Source organism: Cervus canadensis, chromosome 11, assembly GCF_019320065.1.
Source record: "Cervus canadensis isolate Bull #8, Minnesota chromosome 11, ASM1932006v1, whole genome shotgun sequence".
Classification (NCBI taxonomy): Eukaryota; Metazoa; Chordata; class Mammalia; order Artiodactyla; family Cervidae; genus Cervus; species Cervus canadensis.
The window spans coordinates 26582210-26607233 of record NC_057396.1 but is presented as its reverse complement, the minus strand read 5'-3'; the positions used below and the strand labels follow the sequence as shown (position 1 = coordinate 26607233).

The window sequence follows — 25024 nt, the reverse complement described above, 5'->3', positions numbered from 1 at the left end:
GTATAGTCAGAAAGTCTAGGTTCAAGGTCTACTGGTAACTAGCTTTGAGACTTTGAAGCAGAGAGTTTGTACTTTGCTAAATCTCATCTGTAACACAAACAGGATGAACATCCTGAGCTAAGGGAGAGGATGAAGGGAGATAAAGCAGTAAAATCTGGCTGTGAGCCCTTGATAAATGTTCCATCATTGTTCTCATTATCGTCATCACAACCGAACCACCCAAGAAGTCAGTGGCAATCCAAGACTCCTGCTTCAAAGTCCCATGTTCATTCATTCGCTTAATGAATATATATTTGTTTTGTTTTCTACTGGAACACAGTATCTCAGCTTCCTTGAATTCCCTTATCATTCCTGTTTCCCCTTCTGAGGCTTTCTCCCCCAAACCGTCAATTAGGATAGCAAACACTGAGCTCAAAGGAATGTTTATTACAACATTTATGGGCCTACCTCCTATAAATAATCTGTACAGAGTTGGGAAGTAGGACCATGACAGATATAGGAGGAAAGAGAGAATGGTATTAAGGCTTGGGATCAGAACATGTCATCAGGCTCAGCATCCTCCCATTTTCAAGTGCACTAACAATGCTGCCGGGATCTCCATCAAAGTGGAAACCGCAGGATTCCTGCTGTAGGATCTCTTAAGAATTTGGTGGGGTCCGCTGTAGGTTGAGCCTAAGACCCAGGTCCAAAGGTTCCAGCCTTCTCTGCCACCTCCAGGGCTAACTTCAGGTTCTGGTCAAACAGTTCACACCTAGGCCAGGCCCAGGAGGCACAAGACAAAGTGTTAGGCCTGGCTCTCTCCCCACCGTGGGTACAGAGGCAGAGCTAGTGGAAACTCTGCTTGAAGGCCATCAAACTCAAGGAAAGTCCTTGCTTTCTCAAAAGAATAAGTAAGTGAAAGGCTAGTTACTTTTTATTTTAAAATAACTATTACACTTCAAAATGACATTGGGGAAGCAAATACAGGGAGAGAAAACAAGGAGGCTTTGACTAGAATCTGCAGACTGCGACCGCTTACCTGATGGGCATTTCCAGGGAGTAAAATGGATTCTTCAGGGCAAAGTCTGAGTAAATCTCATAAATTTTTCGGAGAAGAGAATCTATCCCAGCCTGCCTAGGATCCGCCAGCACCACAAACTTTATCCCTGGAGAGGGACCAATGATTACCAAAGGGTAGAGAATCAGCAAATAAAACTGTCCTGTTTGTACAGCACTTTATATGCTCATTTTTATTTTATCCTTATTGCCTCATAAAGCATGAAAAGCAAGACTTTGAATTCACAGGGAAAAACAGAGAAGTGAAATGACTTTATAGCACCACCCAGCTGATTGAGTGACTAGGCTTTGGGTTCTAGCTCTGTTGCTTACCTCTGGCCTGGGTGCCTCTCAGCACAAAGTGCCAGGCAGGGAACAAACTCAGGCAGTTTTCCATGCTCTGCCTTCACGAAGTGAGGCAATGCCACTCAGGATCCAAAGGCCATTTTCAACTGGCATTCCAATTTTATTTTGGAACAACACTTACACCTTCCAAAGTGTGTGCAACATGAGAGAACACTAAGGTGAGTTTATCTGAGCACAGGATAACGAGGGCTGAGCATGGACAAAACTGGCATCAAGATTAAATATTGGCTTTAGATTCACAAAACAAATAACTGTGCACTTGTCCCAGAAAAGGCTAACCACCACCCCCTTGCTTACCAGAGCCAACTTTGGTCAATGCCTTCCTCCAACCAGACCCATCGCATGCCTTTGGCCTGTCTGGAAGCGCATACCTGTCAGAGTCTGGAAGCAGTGCAGTTTGAATGTATCTGTCTCCAGCATCTCAATGCCTGAGCTGCCCTGTTCAGGAGACAGCTGGGAGCCGATTGCGAACAGCCTATTTGCAAGAAAGGCAAAGTTGGGAATGCACCTCATTGCTATAAGGGAGGAGTGCTTCTCAAACTTTTCCACCGAGGTGACCCTTATCTTCTGAACACTTAAATTACAGCTTGAAATAGAATCAGCAGTGTGAACTGCCTGGCAGCAGTATCAAAATTTTGTAAGAATTCATTTGAACTCTGCATGTATTTTACAATCACACTTTGCTACAAAACATACTACATTGAAAACTGGGTAAAATTAACACTCTGGGATTACCATGCCATGTTTACCCACCAGCTGACTATGCATATCCAACACATCTTATAATACAACTGACAGCAGGAAAAGATCTTAAAGATCATTTAATCACCTTACTTTAAAGATGAACATATTAAAACTCAAGAAAGAGAAGGTAACTTAGGCAAACAAAATCACACCACTGCCAGCATTACCTAAAGCCTTGTCATACTGGATCAATTCTTTTCATGACACAGCACTGACAATTTAGGAGGAGACAGAGAAGGCTGATGGGACCCTACACTCACACGAAGAATAGAAGACATTGGAGGTGGACAGCTTGCCCAAGATCCTTGACACAACTTGTACGATCATTAATATTTTCTTGACTTCTTGAATCTTAGCATACAAATCAAATGTTTTTCTATCATAGGCATGATCCTATGCTAGTTTTAGAAATCAATCCAATTGTTGGGTTTGTGACCAATTAACTATGTCTAGTAGTTCTGGGTTACCTTGGTGGATTTCACCCCTCAAATGCTCTAACTGGCTGGCCCTGAGAAAATTTACTTTAAAGAAAAATTATAGTTATGTTCAGATCACTCTTGGTATGACTAGATGGACTCCCCTCACCAGGCCAACTGATAATGACTGCTCTGACCCCGGTCATAAATATGAGTTTTCTTCTATTACTCAAGCTCAACCAGAAAAACAAGCAAAGGTTTAGCCAAGGAATAAAATCTCCCACAATTATGGAATGGATTTATGTAGATGGGGTGTCCCTGGTGGCTCAAATAAATGGTAAAGAATCCCTTTGCAATGCAGGAGACCCAGGTTCCATCCCTGGGTGGGAAAGATCTCTTGGAGAAGAGAATGGCTACCCATTCCAATATTCTTGCCTTGAGAACTCTATGGACAGAGAGGAGTCTGCAGAGCTACAGTCCATGGCGGGGGGCGGGGGGTGGGGGTGGGGGGTGGGGTGGGTCACAAAGAGTGGGACACAGCTGAGGGGCTGTGTTACTTTTTTAGAGAAAGGTAAGCACCGCCAGTCAACAAGTCTCTGAGCGCAGAACTACACTAATCCAGTCAGCCTATGAGCCAAGAGTTGACGGACAGAATCTAGGAAGAGTTGTGGGACTTACGAGTGGAACATGGAGGCCAGCATGAGCTTCTCATTGGAGGTGAGGCGAGGGCGGCCGAATCGAATGGACACTGGGTAGTTAGCAGGGTTGCCCAGGTACTCCAGTACCTCTTTCCCATCGGCCGTATACTTGCCATTCACGTCCACACCATTGATAGCCAGCACTGCGTGGCCCACTGCAATGGCGAAGCTAAGGGTCAACAAAGCCTCAGACTGCGGATCCCGCCAACAGTACAAATGACCCAGCCCCCAATTTCATCCGCCCCCCTCCCAGAGATAAGCAGCCCATCAAGGCAGCACCTGGCCCCGCCTCATCCCCCCCCAACCCCGCGCCCCGGGAACGAGCCTAACCCACCCCGGATGCCGTCTCGCTGGCCAAAAGCTACCAGCACACGCTCGTCGTGCAGCTTAAGCAGCAGATCCAACGGGTAGCTGAAAGTTTTCTCAGCCTCGGCCCGTGGGGCGTAGCTGTCCAACTGGTAAATAAGGCCGCCAGCTTTGTTCACCACATAAACACTGAAAATCGCCATAGCTGCCGCCGAGGCTGCCGGACTAGGACTCAGCCTCTTCCTCCCGGCCCCGCCCCGGAAGCGCAGCACGGGACCTGCTCTCGGCGCTCCAGGCCGCGCTTCCGTTCCCCGGCCCGCGGGGCCCGCTGAGACGCTTGCGCCCTTGGAGCACGCCTGAGTGCCACTAACACAGGGACTTTAGATGCCGGGACCTATAAAATTGTTCTCCTTTCCTTTTTACCGGATCTTAGCGCCAGGAAAGTGTAAAATGTGACTGCCTCAGAACTGGCCGCAAAATCGAAAAGTCAGGGATAACGCCGAGAGTGTGACGTTACGGAGGTGGACCCTGCTCCGTAGCCAGTTCCGGGCCTGAGCCCAACCTGTGCCTCCGGACTTCCTTCGCGCGGCTCCGCCCCTTGTCCCGGAAGCAATCGCTGCGGCCGGAGGTTTCTGGGCTTGCTTGCGGAGCGCACTTCCTTTTTGTCCGACATCTTAGCGAGGCGGCAGTGGTCGCAGTTGCTCTCCGGCCTTCGCTATGGTGAGCTCGGTGTAGGGGAAACTGGCGTGGTTCTGGGAGCAGGCGGTGCCGGCGCGCGTTTGGGGAAGTATCAACGGAGGGCTCACACAACTGCCGGGCCACGTGTGGAGATGGGAGGGCTGTAGCTTTCCCCATGTGCTCCGGTAGTGGAGTCTGGGCAGGGTGGGGGGCGAAGGAGTAGCGGGAGCGTAAAGGGCTGCCTTGTGACCTGGCCGCATTCCGGCTTTTCTCCTACAGCCGCCCAAGGACGACAAGAAGAAGAAAGATGCCGGAAAGTCGGCCAAGAAAGACAAAGATCCAGTGAACAAATCTGGGGGCAAGGCCAAAAAGAAGGTAGGAGTAAAGCCCCTCAAATGGTGAGGGATGTTGGGGGCGTCTAGTCTCATTTCCCTATACTGTAACAAATGGCTTGTAAGGTTGTGGGGTTTAGAGTCAGGTTATTAAGAGTTTACACTCACATCACTGTTTTGGTTTTGACTCATATAAAGAATGGGGATGTATATGCTACTTGGAAATGAAAAAGTGTGTACTGAGCTACTTTAAGTGGGCTAGTGGGGCTCAGCCAATATCCGAAAGCCTCAAAGATAGTTTATTTTCCCCCCAACGTAATGTCTCCGATGCCTTCACCAATAACCAAGGTCTCTTTTACTTTGAACTTGGCTTTATGATTAGTTCAGCTTTCATTTGCTGTGTTTGCAGATTCTGAATTTTATAGGTTTCTGCAGCCCAAGGGACAGACCCACTCTTGTATAACTCTGCAACCTTGTAACAATTCTTTGAGTCAGGTTGTTCCAGAGAAGGGAAATACTGGTGCTTTGAAGAGCACTGATTTTTTTTTTCCCTTTTTCTTCCTTCCTTTTTTTTTTGGTGAGCAGAAGTGGTCCAAAGGCAAAGTTCGGGACAAGCTCAATAACCTAGTCTTGTTTGACAAAGCAACATATGACAAACTCTGTAAAGAAGTTCCCAACTATAAGCTTATAACTCCAGCTGTCGTCTCTGAGAGACTGAAGATTCGTGGTTCCCTGGCCAGAGCAGCCCTTCAGGAACTCCTTAGTAAAGGTGAGAGGAGGGTGTGTTGTACTGGTTTGTATGCTTTTTGCACCTTAGTTTGGGCTGACCATGTTAGCCATTTTAAATGCAGTAGGTGGAGGTTAGCAATACAATTCTAGCATGTTATCTAGGCTATCCGTAGTGCCTAAGTGGAAACAGTGATTTTCAAGTTACAGTCAAGTGTTGTGAGGGTAGCCATCCCAAGAGCTGGTAATGAGTGCCTTCTTTTTAAGGGGTGAGTCAGGTTAGATTACACCAAGAAATGTAGGCATGTCTTGTAAACTCATGCTTTAATTAAGCATTTTTAGTTTGTTGAGTTTTTAATAGTACTATTGTGTGAAAATTTTATTCTCTCTTTCTAGGACTTATTAAACTGGTTTCAAAGCACAGAGCTCAAGTGATTTACACCAGAAACACCAAGGGTGGAGATGCCCCAGCTGCTGGTGAAGATGCATGAACAGGTGAGCTGGTAAAGATTCGTGAACCTGGGGCTCCTATATGAAGTACACATCCCCTTCACAAGGGTCTATAGTTCTGATTTGATTTTTTTTTTTTTTAAACAGGTCCCACCAGCTGTATATTTTAAAAAATAAAACTTTATTAAATCAAATAAGTGGGTTTGTCTGTTTCCTAAGAAAGGCAGTTACAGGATAATAGCATGTAACAGATTTGTTGTCTTGGCTTTGAGCCTTATAGTGGTTGGAAATACATCAGGAAGCCATTAGCTTTTTTCCTTTATGTGACTGCTGTTTGTTTCTTGCTGCAGCTTCACTTTTGAATTGATGCCTGAAAAGAAATGAAAGGTTAGCAGCACAAAGAGTGAGATCTCCAAGGGGGGAGCAGGTTGGGGTCCTGACACTAGGCTCATACCTGGATTGCCAGCGGCGTCCATTATTCCAGACCCGGCCAAAAGAGGGCAGCCAGCCAGCACTGGTGCTGGAGCTGTGGTCAAAGTTGGCCCCAACTCTGTCTGGTGGGAGCTTCTTCAGTTTCTGTTTTTCCTCTACAATGAGTAGTTTTATTTGAGTAAGAAGACTTCAAGAGTAGGAAGCCTTCATCACCATTCCTGTATTAACTTACTTTCTTTAAGAAACTCTTCATAGGAGGGTCCTATTTGTTGGTTCCCAGAGCTATAGTCCTCATCTTGGACCATCCAGGGAGGTGTGGCACCTGGAAAAGGAAGACCTTTTAAGCAGAAATGAAAACACTTCAGGACTTCTGGACCATGGGAATTAGAGGGGCTTAAGCTTATTGGGGGCATGACATAACAACAAACTGCACACATTTAAGGTGTACAATTTGAAATGTTTGCAGTAAAATCACACCGTGTATCCTTGTGCCCCTTTAAATTATTTTTTAGCGCACCTCCTTTATACCCCTTTCGCAGGCCCAGGCAACCACTGATGTGTGTTCTGTTGCCATAGATTAGTTTGCCTCTTCTATAATTTTGCATAAATATAATATGTACTTTTGTCTACCTTTTAGCATATTCTGAGATTGTGTGTTGCATGTATCAGTCATTCCTTCCTTGTTGAGTATTCTTTGAATTGTTCAAATTTGCTGGGGCACGTTTAGATTTTTTCAACTTTTAAAGAAACTGCTGAACTCTTCCAAAGTAGTTATGCCATTTTGCATTCTCACCAGCAGTTTATAAGAGTTCTGTATACTTTTTTTTTTTTTTTGCTGTGTGACATGGTCAACTTTTTCCCTGTCCAGGGATCAAACCCACACCTCGTGCATTGAGTGCAGAGCCTTAACCACTGAAGCACCAGATAAGGCCATAGTTGTAGCTATTTTGATGACCAACTTTTTATATGCCTTTATTGAGTTTTGTGCTGCACTTAAGTTGCTTGAGTTGTGTCTGACTCTGGACTGTAGCCCACTGGGCTCCTCTGTCCATGGGGTTTTCCAGGCAAGAATACTGGAGTGAGCTGCCATGACCCTTGCAGGGGACCTTTCCAACCCAGGGATCAAACCCATCTTTCTTAAATCTGCATTGGCACGCAGGTTCTTTACCGCTAGTGCCAACTGGGAAGGCTGTTGAGTTTTGAGAGGTCTTCATATATTGAAGATAGTTTCTTCATCAGATGCTTTTCTTTTTTTTGAAAAACATGTTTATTATGCTAAAGTTTTGCAGTGTTTCCATTTTTCAAGCAAAATATTTTTTTCCCTTAGTCGAAACACAAAGAGGCTGTGTGGCTGTGGCAGGTCTAATGCTATGGTGGGCATTATGTAAGGTACAGAGACTCTGGCCCTCAATTGCAAGTAGTTTTAGATATTAAATACAGTTCCCTGTGCTATACAGTAGGACCCTATTTAGTTTATACCCTTTTTTTTTAATACCCTTATTTTTATTTCCTTCTCCACAACCACATGTATTCCTGCGATAAAAGAATTATCCTTACAGTTCTTATTTTTCTTTAATATAAAAATATTAAGCGTATTATTTTTAAAAACACAGAGGTTGAACAAAAACCCACATAAGAATTACCATGTCCCTGTATATTATCAAGTGTGAAACAGATCACCAGTCCAGGTTGGATGCATGAGACAAGTGCTCAGGGCTGGTGCACTGGGATGACCCAGAGGGATGGGATGGGGAGGGAGGTGGGAGGGGGTGTTCAGGATGGGGAACACATGTAGATCCATGGCTGATTCATGTCAGTGTATGGCAAAAACCACTACAATATTGTAAAGTAATTAGCCTCCAACTAATAAAAATAATTGGGGGGGGAGGGGGAATAAAGCTGCTAATACTAAAAAAAAAAAAAAAAAAGATGTGAGAAAGACATCAAGAAAGATAACAAATGTTGGCAAAATTATCATATACTATTTCACTGCCAAGTAAAACATCCCTGGTGAATTAAGTAGCCAATTGGATAAGAAAATAAATTAAGAACAATAAAAAGAAAAAAAAATTACCATGTCCCAACACATTTACTAATTTTAAAACATCTTAGATATGAAAGGTAAAAAAAAAACATCTGGTAAGCAGGTAAACATTATGTCTGTTACTTTTCTGAGTTAGATGCATCTGACACAGGTGTCGGGGTACCCTCCTACCAGTGAAAGACCTACAACTCAAAAAAAAAAAAACCTCTTACAGTTTGAGATTGCCATGGGCCTTACCTGAGTGTATATTACCAATTCCTGGTGTATCCTGTAGTGGAAAATGGGGGAAAAATTAAAAGAAAGCCAAGAGATGATAAGGATACTCAGCCTAGAAGAAGAAATTGTACAGGAGGTGGATGGCACCACTGCCACAATGCTAATGCTGCACTGAGTTTATGTTAAATCTCACAGAGCGTGGTAAATCACTGAAAGACAAGTCTTGTCCCCACCATAATCAAGGGCTCAGGCTGGAGATGTCCAAAAATAAAGTGCCTACTACATGGTAGGTAAACAAAACCCTTTCCTCACAGAGCATACATATTACTGGGGAAGAGAACTAAGTATGAATTATACAAATTACATGCACAGCTTTTTACATGGTATGACACAAGTTTTTCATGAAAAAGTGACATCTGAGCTGAAGGGGAAGGTAAGGGTAAGTAGAGAAGGGAAGGAAGACATCATTTAAGACAGTGGGAGGGAAGTTAAAGAGGGAGAGGACATAGTTATGGCTGATTCACGATGTATGGCAGGAACCAACACAGTATTGTAAAGCAATTATCCTTCAATTAAAAAATGGCAATTACATGTTCAAAAGTAAAGAGCATAGCAGGAGGCTGGAGGATAGGATGTAAAGATAGCAGGTGATGAGGTGTCTGGGACAAGACTGCAGGAGTAGAGATTGTTCCAAGGTGAAATAGAGGCCAAATTCAGGAGATAAGGCATACTCACTGAGCAATGTGAGAGATGAAAAAAAGGAGGTGGGCATACTCATTAAGGGAATGTGAGAGATGAAAAAAAAGGAGGTGATAATCCGTCTACAGTTACTAGAAAGAGGAGTGGTGGGGGTTAGGTGCCTGTGGGGTATCTGTAAGTGTCCCTGTGTTGAGCTGGAACTGGATTCTGCACAGGATGATTTAGGAGTTAGTGCTCCTATGTGACAATGTAGGTAGTGTGGATACCATGGAGGGTGAGGAATGAGAACATGATACTATGGAACAGGGCAGCAAGAGGGAAAAGCCTACTAACACAGGAACAGCCAGAATATACAGAAAAGCCAGGGGAGATGGGTGTCCTGGGAACTGAGGGGGCATTAGCCCTTTCCCAACGTGCTTAACCATTGTACCTGATGACCAATGAATGTCAGAGGTTGTCCTGTCTCCATCCAGTCAAGCTCTGGGGCTGGTGGCAGGTCCAAGTATGAGGGCTGCTGTGAGGTGGAGGCTACTTGGCTGGAAAAGACAAAACAGGAGCCAGGCTGGCAGACTAAGTCCTTGAGCCATGAGGACAGCAAGAATGAGATTTGTTTCCATGTCTCGATCAAAGTTACAGAATGTTTTGAGATGTCAGAATGTCCAATAAGAGGTTTCCTAACAGTCTTTTACCTGTTTGTCCCTTTCCAGCTTCCAGGTGCTGAAGAGCCCTCTTCTGGGTCTGGCACTGTCTGAGGCTGAGTTTGATTCAGGAAAAATAAATGTGTCTAGAATGCTTAAGAATTTGCCTAGGCCATACTCCCCACCTCCAGAAGTAGACAAATTGAGGATACTGCCCCATCTGGCAACTTCCCTCCCTCCCAGCCCTGCCCACATTTTCTCCACTGATAAGGCCTGCCCCCTGGTGGGCAGGGAAGGGAATTCAAGACAAGCAGATGGAGTCCATAAATTTTTCTTCAGAAGAGCTGGTAGGTGAAATGCTGGACCTGGGAGAACCAGGAATCAGTGGATTTGGATACTGCTCTGGCTCCTCCGAGGGAAACCAACCTCTAAGACAGACCGAACCATCTCCTGCCGGCTTTGCTCCACCTCTCGGATCTGAGCTGCCATCTGTGGGAGAGGGGTGACTCAGACAGGTACCAGAAGATGGGGCTGGGTCCTTCAGAGGCCGTTCCTTTAACTCACCTCTTTAATCACTTCATCCTCTTTTTCCTCATAGGAATCCAGACTTTTCACCATGGATTTCTTGAATCTAAAAAGGAAAGGGACAAGTCACCCCAGAATCCCAATCCCTGCTAGTTGTGAAAAGATCCTCAGTAGATCATTTTTCTCTAGATTCTGAATAGTGTCAGACTCCCAGAAACCAAATCTCAGTAGTACAATGAACACCCATGTACCTCTCACCCAGACCCACTGTTAACATTCTGCCATACTGGCTCCAGTTCTCTTACAAACACATTTCCTTTCTCTCAAGAACATGAGACTTAATTCTAAATTTTTCAGCATGCATTTCCTGGGAAAAGGAACAGTCTATGAAACCATTACCATACTTTAAAAAAGAAAAGTCAGTTACCCTTTTCTGATGTCCAAATTGTCCCATATTGGGGACAATATATTTGCAATAGTTTTTATCCTACAATACACACAAAGATATCTGCATAATATCAGTACTACTGTCAACGAGACTACTAAGTAAAGCTCAAGATTTCTTTGCAGTTCTTTAATCCTTGGAAAATATCCTTCAAAGGGTGTACAGATTTTTGTTTTCAAATGTTGCTTGAATTCTGGGCCTCCCTGGTGGTCCAGTGGTTAAGAACCCACCTTGTAATGCAGGTGATACCAGTTCAATCCCTGGTCCTGGAAGATCCCATATGATGCGAGCCAGCTAAGCTCGTGCCCCGCAACTACTGAACCAGCACTGTGGAGCCTGCAGGCTGCAACTAGAGAGTAGCCCCCCTCCCCACAACTAGAGAAAGTGCACACGCCGCAAGCAAAACCCAGAGCAGCCCTGCCCCCAAAAAAAATTTTTTTTAAAGATGTTACTTTAATTCTTATTCTTCTGTCATTGTTACCAATTTGATAGTTATATGATAATTTGTCTTTGCCTAATTTTAATATGTAAAACATTTATATAGGGGAATGGCTCTACCATGGTGCCCTGGCAGACCTTACAGGCAAAGCCTTGAACTGCAACTTATCAAAGTCTTGACAAAAGGTTTGAATGATCCTCCAGGAACACAAGAGGACAGGAGGTCTAAAAGGAACTGCTAGGAGGCCATCTCCCACTGGTCTCCTTATCTCTCAGAGGAGGGCGTTACGAAACAGTTTTTCATTAACTCCCAGTTCTGATGGGGTATGGGGCTTTGTGCTCTCAGATTAGAGCTGCAGATATAAAGCCTGTAGCTGCAGTCTAGTCTTGGCTCCCCAACAACAGTATCCCATAGTTCATGCTACAGTCACCCAGCCCTATTTGTATCACTGTGGTCCTTTTTGGTGTGTGGGACAACCTGGGAAGCTGGCACTTTGGGCTTACTCTTTTCACTGCCTATGTAAGTAATAAGCTGCCTGAATCTAAAAGTGGCTCATTTGTATCTTTATGGGTCAAATCAGTCAAGCCTGGCCTGGCTTAGTCTTGTGTGAGCTTGAAATTTGTAAAGTTCAAAAATCAAAACTATATTTAAATAAAAAGTTCAGAGAGTCCATATAATTCTCAGTTATAACCTTTCTGCTAACTACCCTTTATTCATCCACCAAAAATTATATAGAGCTGGGTCAGGCTATGACAAGTAAGTGGCCTCAGTTTCTTTTTTAATTTTTGATGTGGACCACTTTTTTTAAAGTCTTTAATTTGTTACAATATTGTTTCTGTTTTGGCCACAAAGCATGTGAGATCTCTGCTCCTAAGAACCTGAACCCCTGCACTGGAATGCAGTCTTAACCGATGAACCACCAGGGATGTGCCTGGCCGCAGTTTCTTATTTCCTCCCGGCCCAAACAACAGACTGGAAGACAAGGTGATCGGGTTTAAGTACTTCTTAATTCCTCATTATTCTCCACACTGAGTAGAAAGGAATAATAATAAACACTATGTATTTTTTTAACTTTGGGATCCCCTTGGGTTCCACTCTCCATAATCTCAATACAGTCCCAATAAAAGGGGTGATGTGAGGCTGCCTGAGTCCTCTTTCTGAGGCAGTCACAACTCAGCCCCTCTGTGCTGCCAAGCTTCCTGCACTCCAGGTAGTTGGGGCCCTCCAAGGCCAGTTAAAACTATTAAAAGTGGGCACTGGGTAAGCATCAGTTTTTTGCACTCTATAAAAAGCATCTTCTATTTCTAAAGAAACTTAGTAGTCTCTCTGTTACATATTAAAGTAGTTGACTATGGTCAGCTTTTATTATACGCTTCTCTATTTGCTAAATATATTGTAAATCCCACCATCCCCCCGCCCCCCAACTATATTATAAACCTTTCAAGGACTCTGTCATTTTTCATTTGTGTTCAACATGGTGCCTAGAATAATGAGTGCTACAAAGACCATGGTCACTGATGAAGTCCTTACTAAACTTTACAATTAGAGGAAGCTCCTGACACAGATGCAAAGAATCCACACTCTGCTACCTCATCATGTGGAGGAATGACTCACCGAGCGAAGTCCTGGGGGGAGATCAAAAACTTCTCTTTCATCTGGAACTCAGCCTTGTTTTCCCACCAGAATTTGTTGGTTGCTTTCTTGTGCTCTGGACTGAGAATGGAAAGGACAAGTAATCTCAATGATAGACTACATAATGCAAACTGACACCTGGGTCTCTGGGCAAGGCTGAGAGAATACTGACAATAGTTTCCTCAAGATCTCCAGTTTCCCCCTTCCAATAAAAATGTGACAATCTGAGAGGAGGTGATGGGAAGGAACCTTGATTGAGCCAGTTGTCCAGTCATGGCCATCCCCAGCACTGAGACCACTGGGACCATAAGGCCTAACCCTCAAGGTTGGCCATGCCTACAAGATGACTGAATCATCCAATCTTATCAAATCACAAAAACGTTCTTCCTCTCACCCACCCTAAACCCTCCCTCCATTAATTTATAGACTAATATAAACCTATTAATACACTATCGCTGTGAGGGGTTCCGGGCCCGGCGCTCACCTGGCCAGATGCTCCAGCAGCCCCCCGTGCAGCACGGTCAGGTTTCCGTGGCTCAGGTGTTTCCGCACCTCACAGCCGCAGCACAGGCACCAGCAACATCGCTCGTGCTCGGGCACGTAACGCTCCACCTGGGCGGCGCGGACGGCCTTGCGGGCGGCCTCCACCTGTGGCGGAGAGGATGCCAAGGCGGACAGGCTAAGTAGGACCCCGGCGGGATCCCCAGATCCCACCCCCTGCCTTCACAGCCCCTCCCGCAGCCCCGCCCCAGGCCGTCCGCGGTCCCCTCCAGCCTCCCGTCCGTACCTGCGGCAGGAGCCGCTCCAAAGCCACCTTTAGCTGCCGCTGGTGCTTGCGACTGTAGACGTGCCCGCGACCGCAGAAGAAAGTCTGGCGGCAAAGAGGACAACGCTGCGCCGGCGCCATCTGGCCAGGACTGGGAAGCCGTGACGCAAAGCTTCTCCCACGCGGCCCCGTGACCTCTGACCTCTGGGGCGGAAGAACTCCGGGGCCCCGAGCCCCCAGCGGCTGGTAGGCGCCACTGCAAGTCTTTCGCTGATGCGCACGCTTTTCTCCCAGCTCCTCCCTGTGCGCAAGCCCAACCAGTCACCAACATCGCCAAATGCTGTCTGGCTGGGAAAGGCGAAGGGAAAAGAGCTCCCGCAATAGTTAAGGGAGACCGCACACGTATCGGGAACACTGACAAGGACCCGTGCAATGTAACAAATCGTAACTCGTGTTTATAGGGTGCTCAGTGTGTGTCCAGAACTTTACACGTACTCTGTGATCACAATAACTCTGTATGTGCGTGCATGCTGAAGTCGCTTCAGTCGTGTCCGACTCTTGTGTTCCCAAGGACTGTAGCCCACCAGGTTCCTCTGTCCATGGAATTTCCCAGGCAAGAATACTGGAGGGGGTTACCATTCCCTTCTCCAGGGTATCTTCCTGACCCAGGGGTCGAACCCGGGTCTTCCTCATTGCCAGCAGATTCTTTACCGTCTGAGCCACCAGTGACCTCTTGGAAGCACAAGGCGGAAGGCCTAATCTAAGACCTAGTCACTCACACCCATGCCCCCACAGGGGCGATCTGAACGCTGCCCCTGTAAAGCTGTAAAGGGGAAGCTATAAAGGGTTCAGAATCATTGCTGACATCTTTAATCTGTAAACATGCTAAAGTAGTGGAACTTTATTCTTTACAAGTCACTTCTAGAGTCAACAGCCTTCCTGTCTAGCTCCCTTAAGAACTCATAGGGCTGAAATCCCCAGACTGTTGTGATCTGCACACTAGAGCTCCCTCCAAAAAAGCTGGGACCTGGCCCAGACTCTATTTGTAGGACTTGCAAACAGAGCTGTCACAGGGTCCCCAGCTTCCCTGACCATGTGTTACCAGTACTGGTGCATTAACCTGCATGGGTTACAATGTCTGTGGGTGTATACAGTCAACTCTACATAATTCAGACCCAGGAAGTAGGCAGACTCCCCTTCAGAGCTTGACTTCCTGTTGGAGCTTCCGCTTAGACTTAGGCCTTCACTAGATGTGATCCATTTTAATGACCCTTGCAGTTCTCAATTCCTTGACCTCTCCTCACTCCCCTGGCAGGGGTGATCCTGGACTTTTTTCACCAAAAACTGCACCTTCTCTGACTTCAAACTCTGAAGTTCTTCTCTGACCACTATCTTCTACCCTCCCTTGTGGCCCTACCTTCCAGCTAGTCTTTAACTGCAGGGGTGAATATAAGCACTCTTTTTTTTTTTTGTTGTTGTTTTTTTTTTAATATAAGCACTCTTATCCATTCACTGAGAAAATTATTCATCATTTGCCAGCTGCTAAATACTTTGCTCCTTTAAAGGTCTAAAAATCTTTAAAGTGTGGCCTCCAGGTCAGCAGCATCAGCATCTGGGAGCTTGTTAGAAATGCAAATGCTACTAACACATATATATGGAATTTAGAAAGATGGTAACGACAACCCTATATGCAAAACAGAAAAAGAGATACAGAAATACAGAACAGACTTTTGAACTCTGTGGGAGAAGGTGAGGGTGGGATATTTCAAAAGAACAGCATGTATACTATCTATGGTGAAACAGATCACCAGCCCAGGTGGGATGCATGAGACAAGTGCTCGGGCCTGGTGCACTGGGAAGACCCAGAGGAATCGGGTGGAGAGGGAGGTGGGAGGGGGGATCGGGATGGGGAATACGTGTAAACCTATGGCTGATTCATATCAATGTATGACAAAACCCACTGAAAAAATAAATAAATAAATAAAGGGGGGAAAAAAAAAAAAGGAAGTGGAAAAAAAAAAGAAATGCAAACGCTTGGGCCCCACCCCAGACCTACTGAATTGGAAACTCTGGAGTAGGGCCCAGCAATCTGTGGTTTAATGAGCCCTTCAGGTGATTCTAATGACCAGTCAAAAATTGCTGGTCTAGGACTTCCCTGATGGTACAGTAGGTAGGAATGTGCCTGCCATTGCAGGGACCATGGGTTCGATCCCTGGCCTGGAAAGATTCCATATGCCTTGAAGCAACTAAGCCGGTGTGCCGCAAGTACTGATCCCACGTGCCAAGAGCTGGTGCTTGCAACAAAAGACGCCACTGCAATGAGAAGCCCATGCACCACAACTGGGGAGTAGTCCCCGCTCATCGCAACTAGAGAGTCTGCACGCAGCAAGGAAGCTCCAACACAACCAAAAATAAATAATAATAAACAATAAAAACCTAGCTGTTAAAAAAAAAAAAAAATCACTGGTCTAGCTCTTAGGTCCTCTTGGCTTTGCTTTACCCACTGGAACCCAGAAATATTTTCACCACATTCTCATGGCAACCTATTACTTCACTTGACTTACCAAGCTCTCTCATTCTGTCACACCCCAACCATCAACCCAGCTATCTCATCTGTCTCTGTCATTTGTTCCAAAACTGCATTAGGTAGTCTACACTGTCTGCTTCAAATTCTAACTTCTCAGCCCTCTGCAGTTTGGCTTTTGAAACTGTTTCTCTAAAGTCCTCCACTATTTATTGGGCTGCCATTTGAACTAGATTGTGTGAAATGGAACTCACCATCTTTCTCCTCAGATCATTCCCTGTTTTCATCCTCCCAGAAAATAATACCACCAAGTTAAAGCCTGGAGTTTTGGAGTGAGTTGTCTGTGACACTCCTTTAGTCCCCACATCTACTCTGCACAAGTTGTCTTATTGGATTTCTGAGATGTTTAAAATCTGTTCTCCACCTTTTACACTCACAGAGTACACTTTATTTCAATTCCCTTCCTTTCTTGTTTTGATTCATGTAAAATCTTTCTGACTGGTTTCCAAGTGTCTGGTGTACTTTACCTCCATTTATCCTCCAGACTCTGGTCTGAAGGTAGTCTCTAAAATGACTTTCCTGATTAATTTAATGTCTAAATTGCCTTCAAGAAGTATCTAAGTTTTGCAGCAAGAATTTTACACTAAGTTTCCTAACCTCCTTTTCAGTCTTATACCCCACACACCCCTCCCCTTCTCCAGGCAATATTCCTACAGTTCCACAGCTTCTTTGCACTTTAGCATCTCCAGCCCTTGGTTCCCCAGCCTAGAATTTACTTCTTTCCAGCTCTGCCTGATAAATTCTATTATGTATAATAGAAATATGAAACTGCTGTGAAATATGAACTAGAATGGAATTTCCATAAGGCTGGTGATTTTGTCTGGAACATAGTAATACCTCAATCTATTCATAAACTCTTGGATCAATTCATGATTGAATGAATGAAATGTCACCCCTTTTGTCAAGCCTACCAGAGTGGATCCTGCAGAATTAATTTTTCAGTTCCAAGATCCTTTGCTTATCTTGTCGTCATTTTGTTCAATAGTCAGTTGAAAATCTAACAGTTGAAAGATCAAGTGTAGGGACTGTGTTTTGGTCATGCCTGACTTGGCAGAACTAGCAGAAAGGCGTCTTCAATGCATGTTTGTCAAATTAAAATCATCAAAACTCCAGGAACCCTTGTGTTGACATGCCCATGGGGTAGTAATCTATGCTGGGAAGAGCCTCAGAAACATGCAGCTAACAGCCTCCTAATTATGTTGCAGAAAGAGGGACCTATTCCAGGGCCTGAGAGTGGGCTCTTTTCTAACGCTCAGAAATGAATTGTCCAAGGAAATACACGTGCTGACAAAGCAAGAGACTTTATTGGGAAAGGGCAGCTGGGCAGAGAGCAGGAGGTAAGGGAACACAGAACTACTCTGCCACCTGGCTCACAGTCCCAGGTTTTATGGTGCTAGCGCTAAGTTGCTTCCGTCATGTCCAACTCTTTGCTACCCTATGGACTGTAGCCTGCCAGGTTCCTCCGTCCATGGGATTCTCCAGACGAGAATACTGGAGTGGGTTGCTATGCCCTCCTCCAGGGGATCTTCCTGACCCAGGGATTGAACCCATGTCTCTTAAGTCTCCTGCATTGGCAGGTGGGTTTTTTACCACTAGCACTTATGGCCATAGAATTAATTTCCAGGTTGTCTCTGGCCAGTCATCTTGCTTGACCCATATTTGATCTCAGGGTCCTTTCTAGTGACCCACGCATCTCTCAGCCAACATGAATTCCAGTGTGAAGGATTGTGGGAGGTTGGTAGGACAGTATTATGGCATCTCCTCTCTCCTTTTGGCCCCTCCCAAACTCTCCCAGTTTTTGGTGGCAGCACCATGTTCCTTACTAGGACCTCCTGTTGTGAGATAACTTAAGCAAATGGTCATTATTGTGCCTGGCCAAGGTGGGCAGTTTCAGTCAACGGTTCCCTAACAATAGTATCAAACTACAAAACAGCCTAGTGGATAAGTTTATTTTAAAGTTCTAAAAAGTAATTTCTTATTAAAAAAAAAAAAAACTGTACTGAGGTTATAAATAAAAAAGATTGGCCTCCATCTCTTTGCTACCTGCCAGTCCCCAAAGATGACTACTACTGTTCGATATCTATTTCTGCTTCAGCAACTTTCTGCTTCAGCAACATATGTGTATCTATATAAACATAGTTTCTGTCACATTTGGAATCATATCGAACATACTGTTCTGCTACTGTTTTTTTCACCCTAAAAATGCATTGTGGATATCTTTCTACATCAGTATATTGAGTGTGATTTAAATACTGTCTGTATATCCCTCTAACTGTCGAATGTGTTTACATCTTCAGCTCAGACTTATCTTCTGAACTCCAGACTTACAACAATTATCATCTTGACATAACCACTGCGATGTCTCAGATTCTAAACACAGAACTGCTCACACCTGCCTCTCATTCACCCAGTCACTCAAACAAAAAACCTCAGAGTCACTCTTTTCTTCTTCTGCATCTAATCAATCCTGTTGACCTGTTGATTCTGTCTCCACCCTACAGCATCAAATTGGGCTGCTTCTCCCCCTTTCTGTTGCCATCTGGATTCTGCAGTCATCTCCCTACAGGCTTCCTGCTTCCACTTTTGCCCCTACAAGTCACCTTCGGTGAATAGCTAAGCATCATTTTAAAAATTAAAGGGAGTTATGTCAGTTACTTCAATTACTTTTCGCTATACTCGGGAAAAAACCAAAACCTCTCAATTTCATATCATAGCTTAGAAGGGTCTGGTCTCTGCCTCCCAACACCACCTTGGTTACCATATTCTGTAGCCCATCCCCATTCTCTCAACAGGCCAAGGTGAGGAGGTTCCTACCTCCTGAGCTTTGTCTATTCTGTTCCACCTACTACAACACTTTTCCTTACCATGCTTCAGCCTGGCTACTCATTAAACAGGTCTCAGTTAAAATACCTTTCTTAGAAAGGCCTTCTCTGACCTCCTCTCCAATTAGAGTTGAGTATCCATATTGTCTCTCTCACAATAACCTAAGTCTACCTTATTAAGATTGATCATCATTGTACATTATTAGCATATCTGTTTAATATCCTTTGAGACTGTGAGGGAGGTTGCTATCTGTGAGGGAGGAGTCATTTTGGGTTTCACTCTATCCCTGGCAGCTGGCACTGGGCCTGGCATAATGAAAGATCAAAATGAATAGTTGTTGAATGAACAAAAAAGAGGGGGTAGGTGTAGGACTATAATCGTCTATTAGAGAACAAATGGGCAAAGGCAGATTTTTCTCTGAGTTCCTTTTCCCACAAAGGCTATATTGTTGTGTTCCTTCCTTCTGATCTGTTGCCTTTTGGGATCCACTTGTGGCTTAAACCAAACATCAACAAGAATGTGGACAGGGATAAAGATGTGTACATAGTACAGGTGAGGCAAGCTAAGACCAGATCAGCTGAAACCAGAGCTTAGGATTCAGGACCCTCTTCTTCCTGGGACCTGTATAGATAAGGGCGGTCGGTAAGGGAACTCTGCCTACAGTGTGTTGGGTGGGCCCAGAGCCAATGACACTAATGACCTGGCCCTCGACCCTTCTGGTGGATGCCACATAAAAACAAACAAACAAACAAAAAACCAGCATCCAGACAGTCCAGAGAAAATCACTCCAGGTGGGCCAGGGAAAGGCAGTTCTCTTTTTTTCAAAGAATATACTTGGTGGCTTCCCTGGTAGCTCAGTGGTAAAGAATCCACCGGCCAATACAGGAGACACAGGTTCGATCCCTGGTCTGGGAAGATCCCACATGCTGTGGAGCAACAAAATCCATGTACCACAACTATTAAACCTGTGCTCTAGAGCCGGGGAGAGGCAACTATTGAGCCCAGGCACTGTTAACTACTGAGGCCTGAGCAGACAGCCCACGCTCTGCAACAAGAGAAGCCACCACAATGAGAAGCCCTTGCTCTCTGTAACTAGAGAAAAGCCCCCACACTAATGAAGACCCAGCACAGCCAAAAACTTAAAAAAAAAAAAGGGGGCGGGGTATACTTGTTTTGTTTTTCCCCAGTGGCTGGAGACTTTATTTTGGCCGTGCATGCAGGATCTTAATCCCTCAACCAAGGATTGAATCTGTGCCCCCTGCATTGAGAGCAGAGTCTTAACCACTGGTCCACTAGGGAAGTCCAGAAAGGCAGTTTTTTACTTGCTCCAGCCGGGAATCTGCATGAGTCTGTCATCTCTTTCTTGGCACCAGGCACTTTCTCTTCCCTGATTGACCCCACCTCCCCAGCCTCCTCAACTGCTTGCCCGAAGCATCCTGACCCCTCACCCAGCAGGGCAGGGCTGCCTCTAAGCACTTCTGGAGAAGAACTAGCTGTTGTTTTCCAGACCTGGAAAAAATACCCTGTGCTCATGTCTCTGTGAGAAGGCTTCCCCAGTTCCTCTCAAGCTAATTGCTCTCTTCTCTGTGCTTCCAGAGAACATGGACTCTGTTAAGAGAAGTTACTAGTGACAAGTAATAGCAAACAGCATTCTTACTACCTAACAGGCCCCATGCTAGGCTCTGGAGTTTGGACATGAAAGGGACTTATTCCATTGTATTTTCCTCAATGGTTGCCAAGGTCACTGAGGGCGAGTGCCTCTGGAACAAGGACTTATACATTCCTTGGTTTGGTGGTTTTCTATTTCATTAGCCTTAACACCCTAGAATGGAGCAAATACTTTAAGACCATCTTTATTGCTACACATGGGCTTTCTCTTTCTCTAGTTGCAGCGAGCAGGGCTCCTTGTCGTTGAGGTGCTCGGGCGTCTCACTTCCTTGGCTTCTCTTGTCCAGCACAGGGTTTAGAGGAAGTGGGCTTCAGTTGTTGTGGTACATGGGCTTAGCTGCCCCATGGCCCGTGGGATCTTCCTGGACACAGGTCAAACCCGTGTCCCTTGCATTGACAGGTGGTTTCTTAACCACTGGACCACCAGCAAAGTCCCATACAACCATCTCTACCACCCTGAAGTGAACCTTGCTGACAGAATAACCTACCTATATGTATCATTAAAAACAAACAAACTGGAGGACTTCCCGAGTAGTCCGAAGGTTAAGAATCTGCCTGCCAAGCAGGGGACTTGGGTTCAATCCCTGGTCCTGGAAGATCCCACATGACAAACAACAACTAAGCCCATGCATCTTAACTGTTGAGCTCTGGAGTCTGGGAGCCACAACTACTGAAACTTGCATGCCCTAGAGCCCAAGCTATGCAACAAGAGAAGCTGAAAAGCCCAGATACTGCGATGAAGAGTAACCCCTGCTTGCCGCAATTAGAGAAAGCCCACGCACAGCAACGAAGACCCAGTACGGCCAAAAATAAATCATAATAAAATTTTAAACAAATAAACAAACTGTAATGTTCTGTAATATAACATAAAAATAATGGGAGAGAAATTTATAATAAGAGTATATTCTAATAGATAAACTATATTTGAAAACATGAAACAGTTGAACATTTGCACATTCTTACAGTAAATAGCTGAAATGTCATTCAGATGATTATTGAAAATCCTTTTCCTTTATACTGGCTACCTTGACACCACCACATATTTGTTTATACATGTAGAATCCTTGTGGTCACAACAGATACAAACACAGGCCAATACAGGGATGTGGTACTGGTGACTTAAATACCAGAGCAGCTTTGCTGTCAGTGATTTTCCAAAATGGCAAACAACTCTTGGTAAACTTCCAAACGAAAAAAAGGACAGTCTTCCTTCATTTTACATAAGAGTTGCATTCCTGGAAAAGTCAGTGTATAATAAAACAATACAACAAATACTTTCTGCTTAGATGTAAAACCAGGTTAGGTTCTTGGCTCAGCTCATTTCATAGGTATAAGGGTCTAAGGTCTTAGGTATAAGGGTCAGCTCTTCAAGGTGAGACACTCTCTCCCACACTGACATTGGACACTCCTGGGCCTTATGCCCCAAATCACTGCACAACCACAGTGCCCCCCAGGGACAGTGAGAGCCCTTGGCCTAGCACTACTTTCGGTGCATGTTCCAGAATGAAGGCAAAGCTGCAACCGGTAGAGAAGAGATGGCTCTGGTGATAGACTGGTGACCAGGGAGAGACTTCATTTGTTACCAAAAATGTGCAAACCACGCATGAACTGGGGCCTTTCTTCCAAGGTAGAGATTTTGGTCAGGTGGGATACTGCTTGTACTTTTCAAGAATAGCACTTTTCAGAGACCAGGGAGGAAGCAGTCTGATTTTATAGTGATACAGACTACAAAAATGAAGGCAACTCCTTGAACATAATGACCACCACACTCAATGACCTGAGAGCAACAGTGCATGTGTGCTCAGTCGCTTCAGTCGTGTCAGACTCTTTGCGATCCCATGGACTGTAGCCCGCCAGGCTCCTCTGTCCATGGGATTCTCCAGGCAAGAGTACTGGAGTGGGTTGCCATGCCCTCCTCCAGGAGATTTTCCCAACCCAGAGATCAAATCTGCGTCTCTTAAAGCCAGTTCTGGGACTTCCCTGGTGGTCCAGTGGTTAAGGCTTCGCTTTCCAATGCAGGGAGTGCAAGTTCGACCCCTGGTCTGGGAGCTAAGATCCCACATGCTCCCACAGACCAAAATACCAGAACATAAAACAAAAAGAGGTAATGTTGTACCAAATTCAATAAAGACTTAAAAAAAAAAATAGGCAAGTGATAATGCTAAAAAAAAAAAAAAAAAAAAGCCAGTTCTTTACCACTAGCGCCACCTGCGAGAATAACAGTACCTATTCCTTAAGGCTTTTAATACAGGTTTAATTGTATGGATTAACCCTGCAAAAGCACATAAAATGATGTTTGGTCCAATTGTAAGCACTCAGTGTTAATGTTAATATGCCAGACATGGGAGTATACACTTTGCATTGTCCGATTTAGTTCCCAAATCAAAATCTGTGTGTACTTCTATTATCCCAGATTTGCATGCAAAAGAAATGGAAGTTTAGAAGTGTTAAGAAAACTTGTGCTAAAAATGATACAGTGAGAGAGGACAGGTGATTTGCTGAGAGGGAGCTGAGCTGGGAGTCAGAGATGGAGAACAAGACTATTGCTGGCAATAGCAAGGTCCCAGTTCCCACTGAGAGTTGCCAAGCACTGAAAGTAGATATAGGCTATTACTAGCCCACCAGCCTCCTGGAGCAGAGAGGGTATCCTAACCAGACATCACAATGGGCAATAAAATAGCTACCCTTTATTTTAGAACTGTGTATCAGTTTCAGGAGGAAGCACTCTACTCCATCCCCCTCGATCTCCACACTGGTACAGTGCTAAGAAAGCCATCATTAACTCATTTTCCTCATCAAGACACTGAGAAAATGGCTGCCTGAGGCACGTTCTTCTGCAATGAGGATGCAGGAGAAACAAGCGGCTACATCAGAGCTGAGAGCCAGGAAGGAGAGCAGGGAGGAAAGGAGAAGTGAGACTATCTCAACCCTGACCAACCACAAAGGCCAGGGAGCTGCACGGACAAGGCGCGCCCTTCCTGAGACTCAAGCACCACCCACTGCCACCTCTGGGGAGGAGTGATAACCAGTCCCCTGGGACCGTGTCTGAGACTGGAGCCATACTTTGTGCAGACCAGCTTCGGAGTAAGGGGGAGCAGCAGGAGGACAGGTATTTCAGCCCCATGGGAAACCCAGAATCATCTTTGAGCACTGTGGGGAACATCTGTGGCATCCTGATACAGCTCTGAATCTTGTTCCCTTCTTATCCGTCCCCCTGGCTTCTCTCCCTATCGCTCAGGTCTGATCCTAACAGCCGGCTTTGCCTTGGACACAGTCTCCTGCAATCCAGAAAGCCACCTCAGCCCAGCTGAGATCTATAGCCTCTGGAGACCCTGAATCCCCACTTGCTCTGGCTTCTACAGAACCCAGGTATGAAAGGGCCATTCCCCCCGCCCCCGCCAAAAAAAGAAAGGGCCATGCCCCTCAGTTCCAAGTTCCCCTCCCTCCCCTCTAATGCTTAAGTGGGAAAAATGAGGCTTGAGCCCAGCTACTTCTTTTCTCAAGAAATTATTTTCCTTTGGGACTTCCCTGGTGGTCAAGAATCCATCTGCCAATGCACGGGACACAGATTCAATCCCTGGTCTGGGAAGATCCCACATGCCACAGGACAACTAAGCCCATGTGCCATAAAGACTGAGGCTGTACTCAAGAGCCTGGGAACCCGCCATAAAGCCCATGCTCTGCAACAAGAGAAGCCGCCATGATGAGAAGCCCAAGCACCGCAAACAGTGATAGTCAAAATTGCTCAGTCATGGCTGACTCTGTGAGAGGCCTCTGTCCATAGAATTCTCCAGGCCAGAATACTGGAGTGGGTAGCTGTTCCCTTCTCCAGGGGATCTTCCCGACCCAGGAATCAAACTGGGGTCTCCTGAATTGCAGGCAGATTCTTTACCAGCCTAGCTACCAGCCCTTCCTTACTTGCCGCAACTAGAGAAAGCCCAAGCACAGCAATGAAGACACAGCACAGCCAAAAATAAATTGTTTTAACAAAGAAGTTCTTTCCTCTCACCTTTCTTTCTCATTGCTCCCTCATGGCCTCCCAGAAGGTCTTTCCTTCAACTATTCCATAAACGATACGTTTCCCTAGGCCTCTCCTCACTGTCCCCAGCTGATTACATCCACTCCTGTGAGTGGGTGGTGATTTGGGGGGCCTTTTGCAGGGCTGGCTGCTTTATGCTAGCCATCTCCCAAGGAAAAAAAAAAGAGATCCTGAAGAAGGTTGAGTATTTTCTTCAGAAGAGTATGGGGTCCCTTTGCTGCACACCAGGCAACTGGCCCATTGCCTCTGGAGCATCCAACATCTCTGAAGGCAACCCATGTCCAACCTCAGAGCTGACCTGTACCTCCCCTGCTACCTCATCC

The 25024-nt window shown here is 45.4% G+C and overlaps 3 protein-coding genes across 3 annotated transcripts; 1 reads left to right on the top strand and 2 right to left on the bottom strand.

The window, feature by feature from the left end:
• Positions 1-406: 406 nt before the first annotated feature.
• TRAPPC4 (trafficking protein particle complex subunit 4) lies at positions 407-3844 on the bottom strand. Its single transcript, XM_043481377.1, has 5 exons — positions 3594-3844; positions 3240-3414; positions 1773-1876; positions 1019-1145; positions 407-751 (listed from the first exon to the last, which is right to left on the bottom strand). Exons 1-5 carry the CDS (start codon positions 3766-3768, stop codon positions 673-675), a joined length of 660 nt encoding a protein of 219 aa, XP_043337312.1. The 5' UTR covers positions 3769-3844; the 3' UTR covers positions 407-672.
• A 281-nt stretch (positions 3845-4125) lies between these two features.
• Positions 4126-5945, top strand: RPS25 (ribosomal protein S25). Its single transcript, XM_043481378.1, has 5 exons — positions 4126-4285; positions 4523-4618; positions 5161-5344; positions 5698-5796; positions 5899-5945. Exons 1-4 carry the CDS (start codon positions 4283-4285, stop codon positions 5790-5792), a joined length of 378 nt encoding a protein of 125 aa, XP_043337313.1. The 5' UTR covers positions 4126-4282; the 3' UTR covers positions 5793-5796; positions 5899-5945.
• CENATAC (centrosomal AT-AC splicing factor) lies at positions 5914-13780 on the bottom strand. Its single transcript, XM_043481376.1, has 11 exons — positions 13609-13780; positions 13306-13469; positions 12804-12902; positions 10345-10411; positions 10207-10269; positions 9832-9896; positions 9573-9678; positions 8465-8495; positions 6416-6505; positions 6206-6338; positions 5914-6121 (listed from the first exon to the last, which is right to left on the bottom strand). The coding sequence occupies exons 1-11, from the start codon at positions 13726-13728 to the stop codon at positions 6046-6048; spliced, it is 1014 nt and encodes a 337-aa protein (XP_043337311.1). The 5' UTR covers positions 13729-13780; the 3' UTR covers positions 5914-6045.
• Positions 13781-25024: the final 11244 nt, after the last annotated feature.

Excerpts from the sequence above, each read along its gene's own strand:
- TRAPPC4 (XM_043481377.1), bottom strand. The coding sequence starts at position 3,768 with ATGGCGATTTTCAGTGTTTATGTGGTGAACAAAGCTGGCGGCCTTATT. Across the intron at positions 3,415-3,593 it reads CCAGCGAGACGGCATCCGGG|TGGGCCACGCAGTGCTGGCT; the intron begins GTGGGTTAGGCT and ends TCGCCATTGCAG. Across the intron at positions 1,877-3,239 it reads CTGGCCTCCATGTTCCACTC|GCTGTTCGCAATCGGCTCCC; the intron begins GTAAGTCCCACA and ends TCTTGCAAATAG.
- CENATAC (XM_043481376.1), bottom strand. The coding sequence starts at position 13,728 with ATGGCGCCGGCGCAGCGTTGTCCTCTTTGCCGCCAGACTTTCTTCTGC. Across the intron at positions 12,903-13,305 it reads CTGCTGGAGCATCTGGCCAG|TCCAGAGCACAAGAAAGCAA; the intron begins GTGAGCGCCGGG and ends TTCCATTCTCAG. Across the intron at positions 9,897-10,206 it reads TGGTTCGGTCTGTCTTAGAG|CCTCAGACAGTGCCAGACCC; the intron begins GTTGGTTTCCCT and ends AATCAAACTCAG.
- RPS25 (XM_043481378.1), top strand. Across the intron at positions 4,619-5,160 it reads GGGGCAAGGCCAAAAAGAAG|AAGTGGTCCAAAGGCAAAGT; the intron begins GTAGGAGTAAAG and ends TTTGGTGAGCAG. Across the intron at positions 5,345-5,697 it reads TCAGGAACTCCTTAGTAAAG|GACTTATTAAACTGGTTTCA; the intron begins GTGAGAGGAGGG and ends CTCTCTTTCTAG.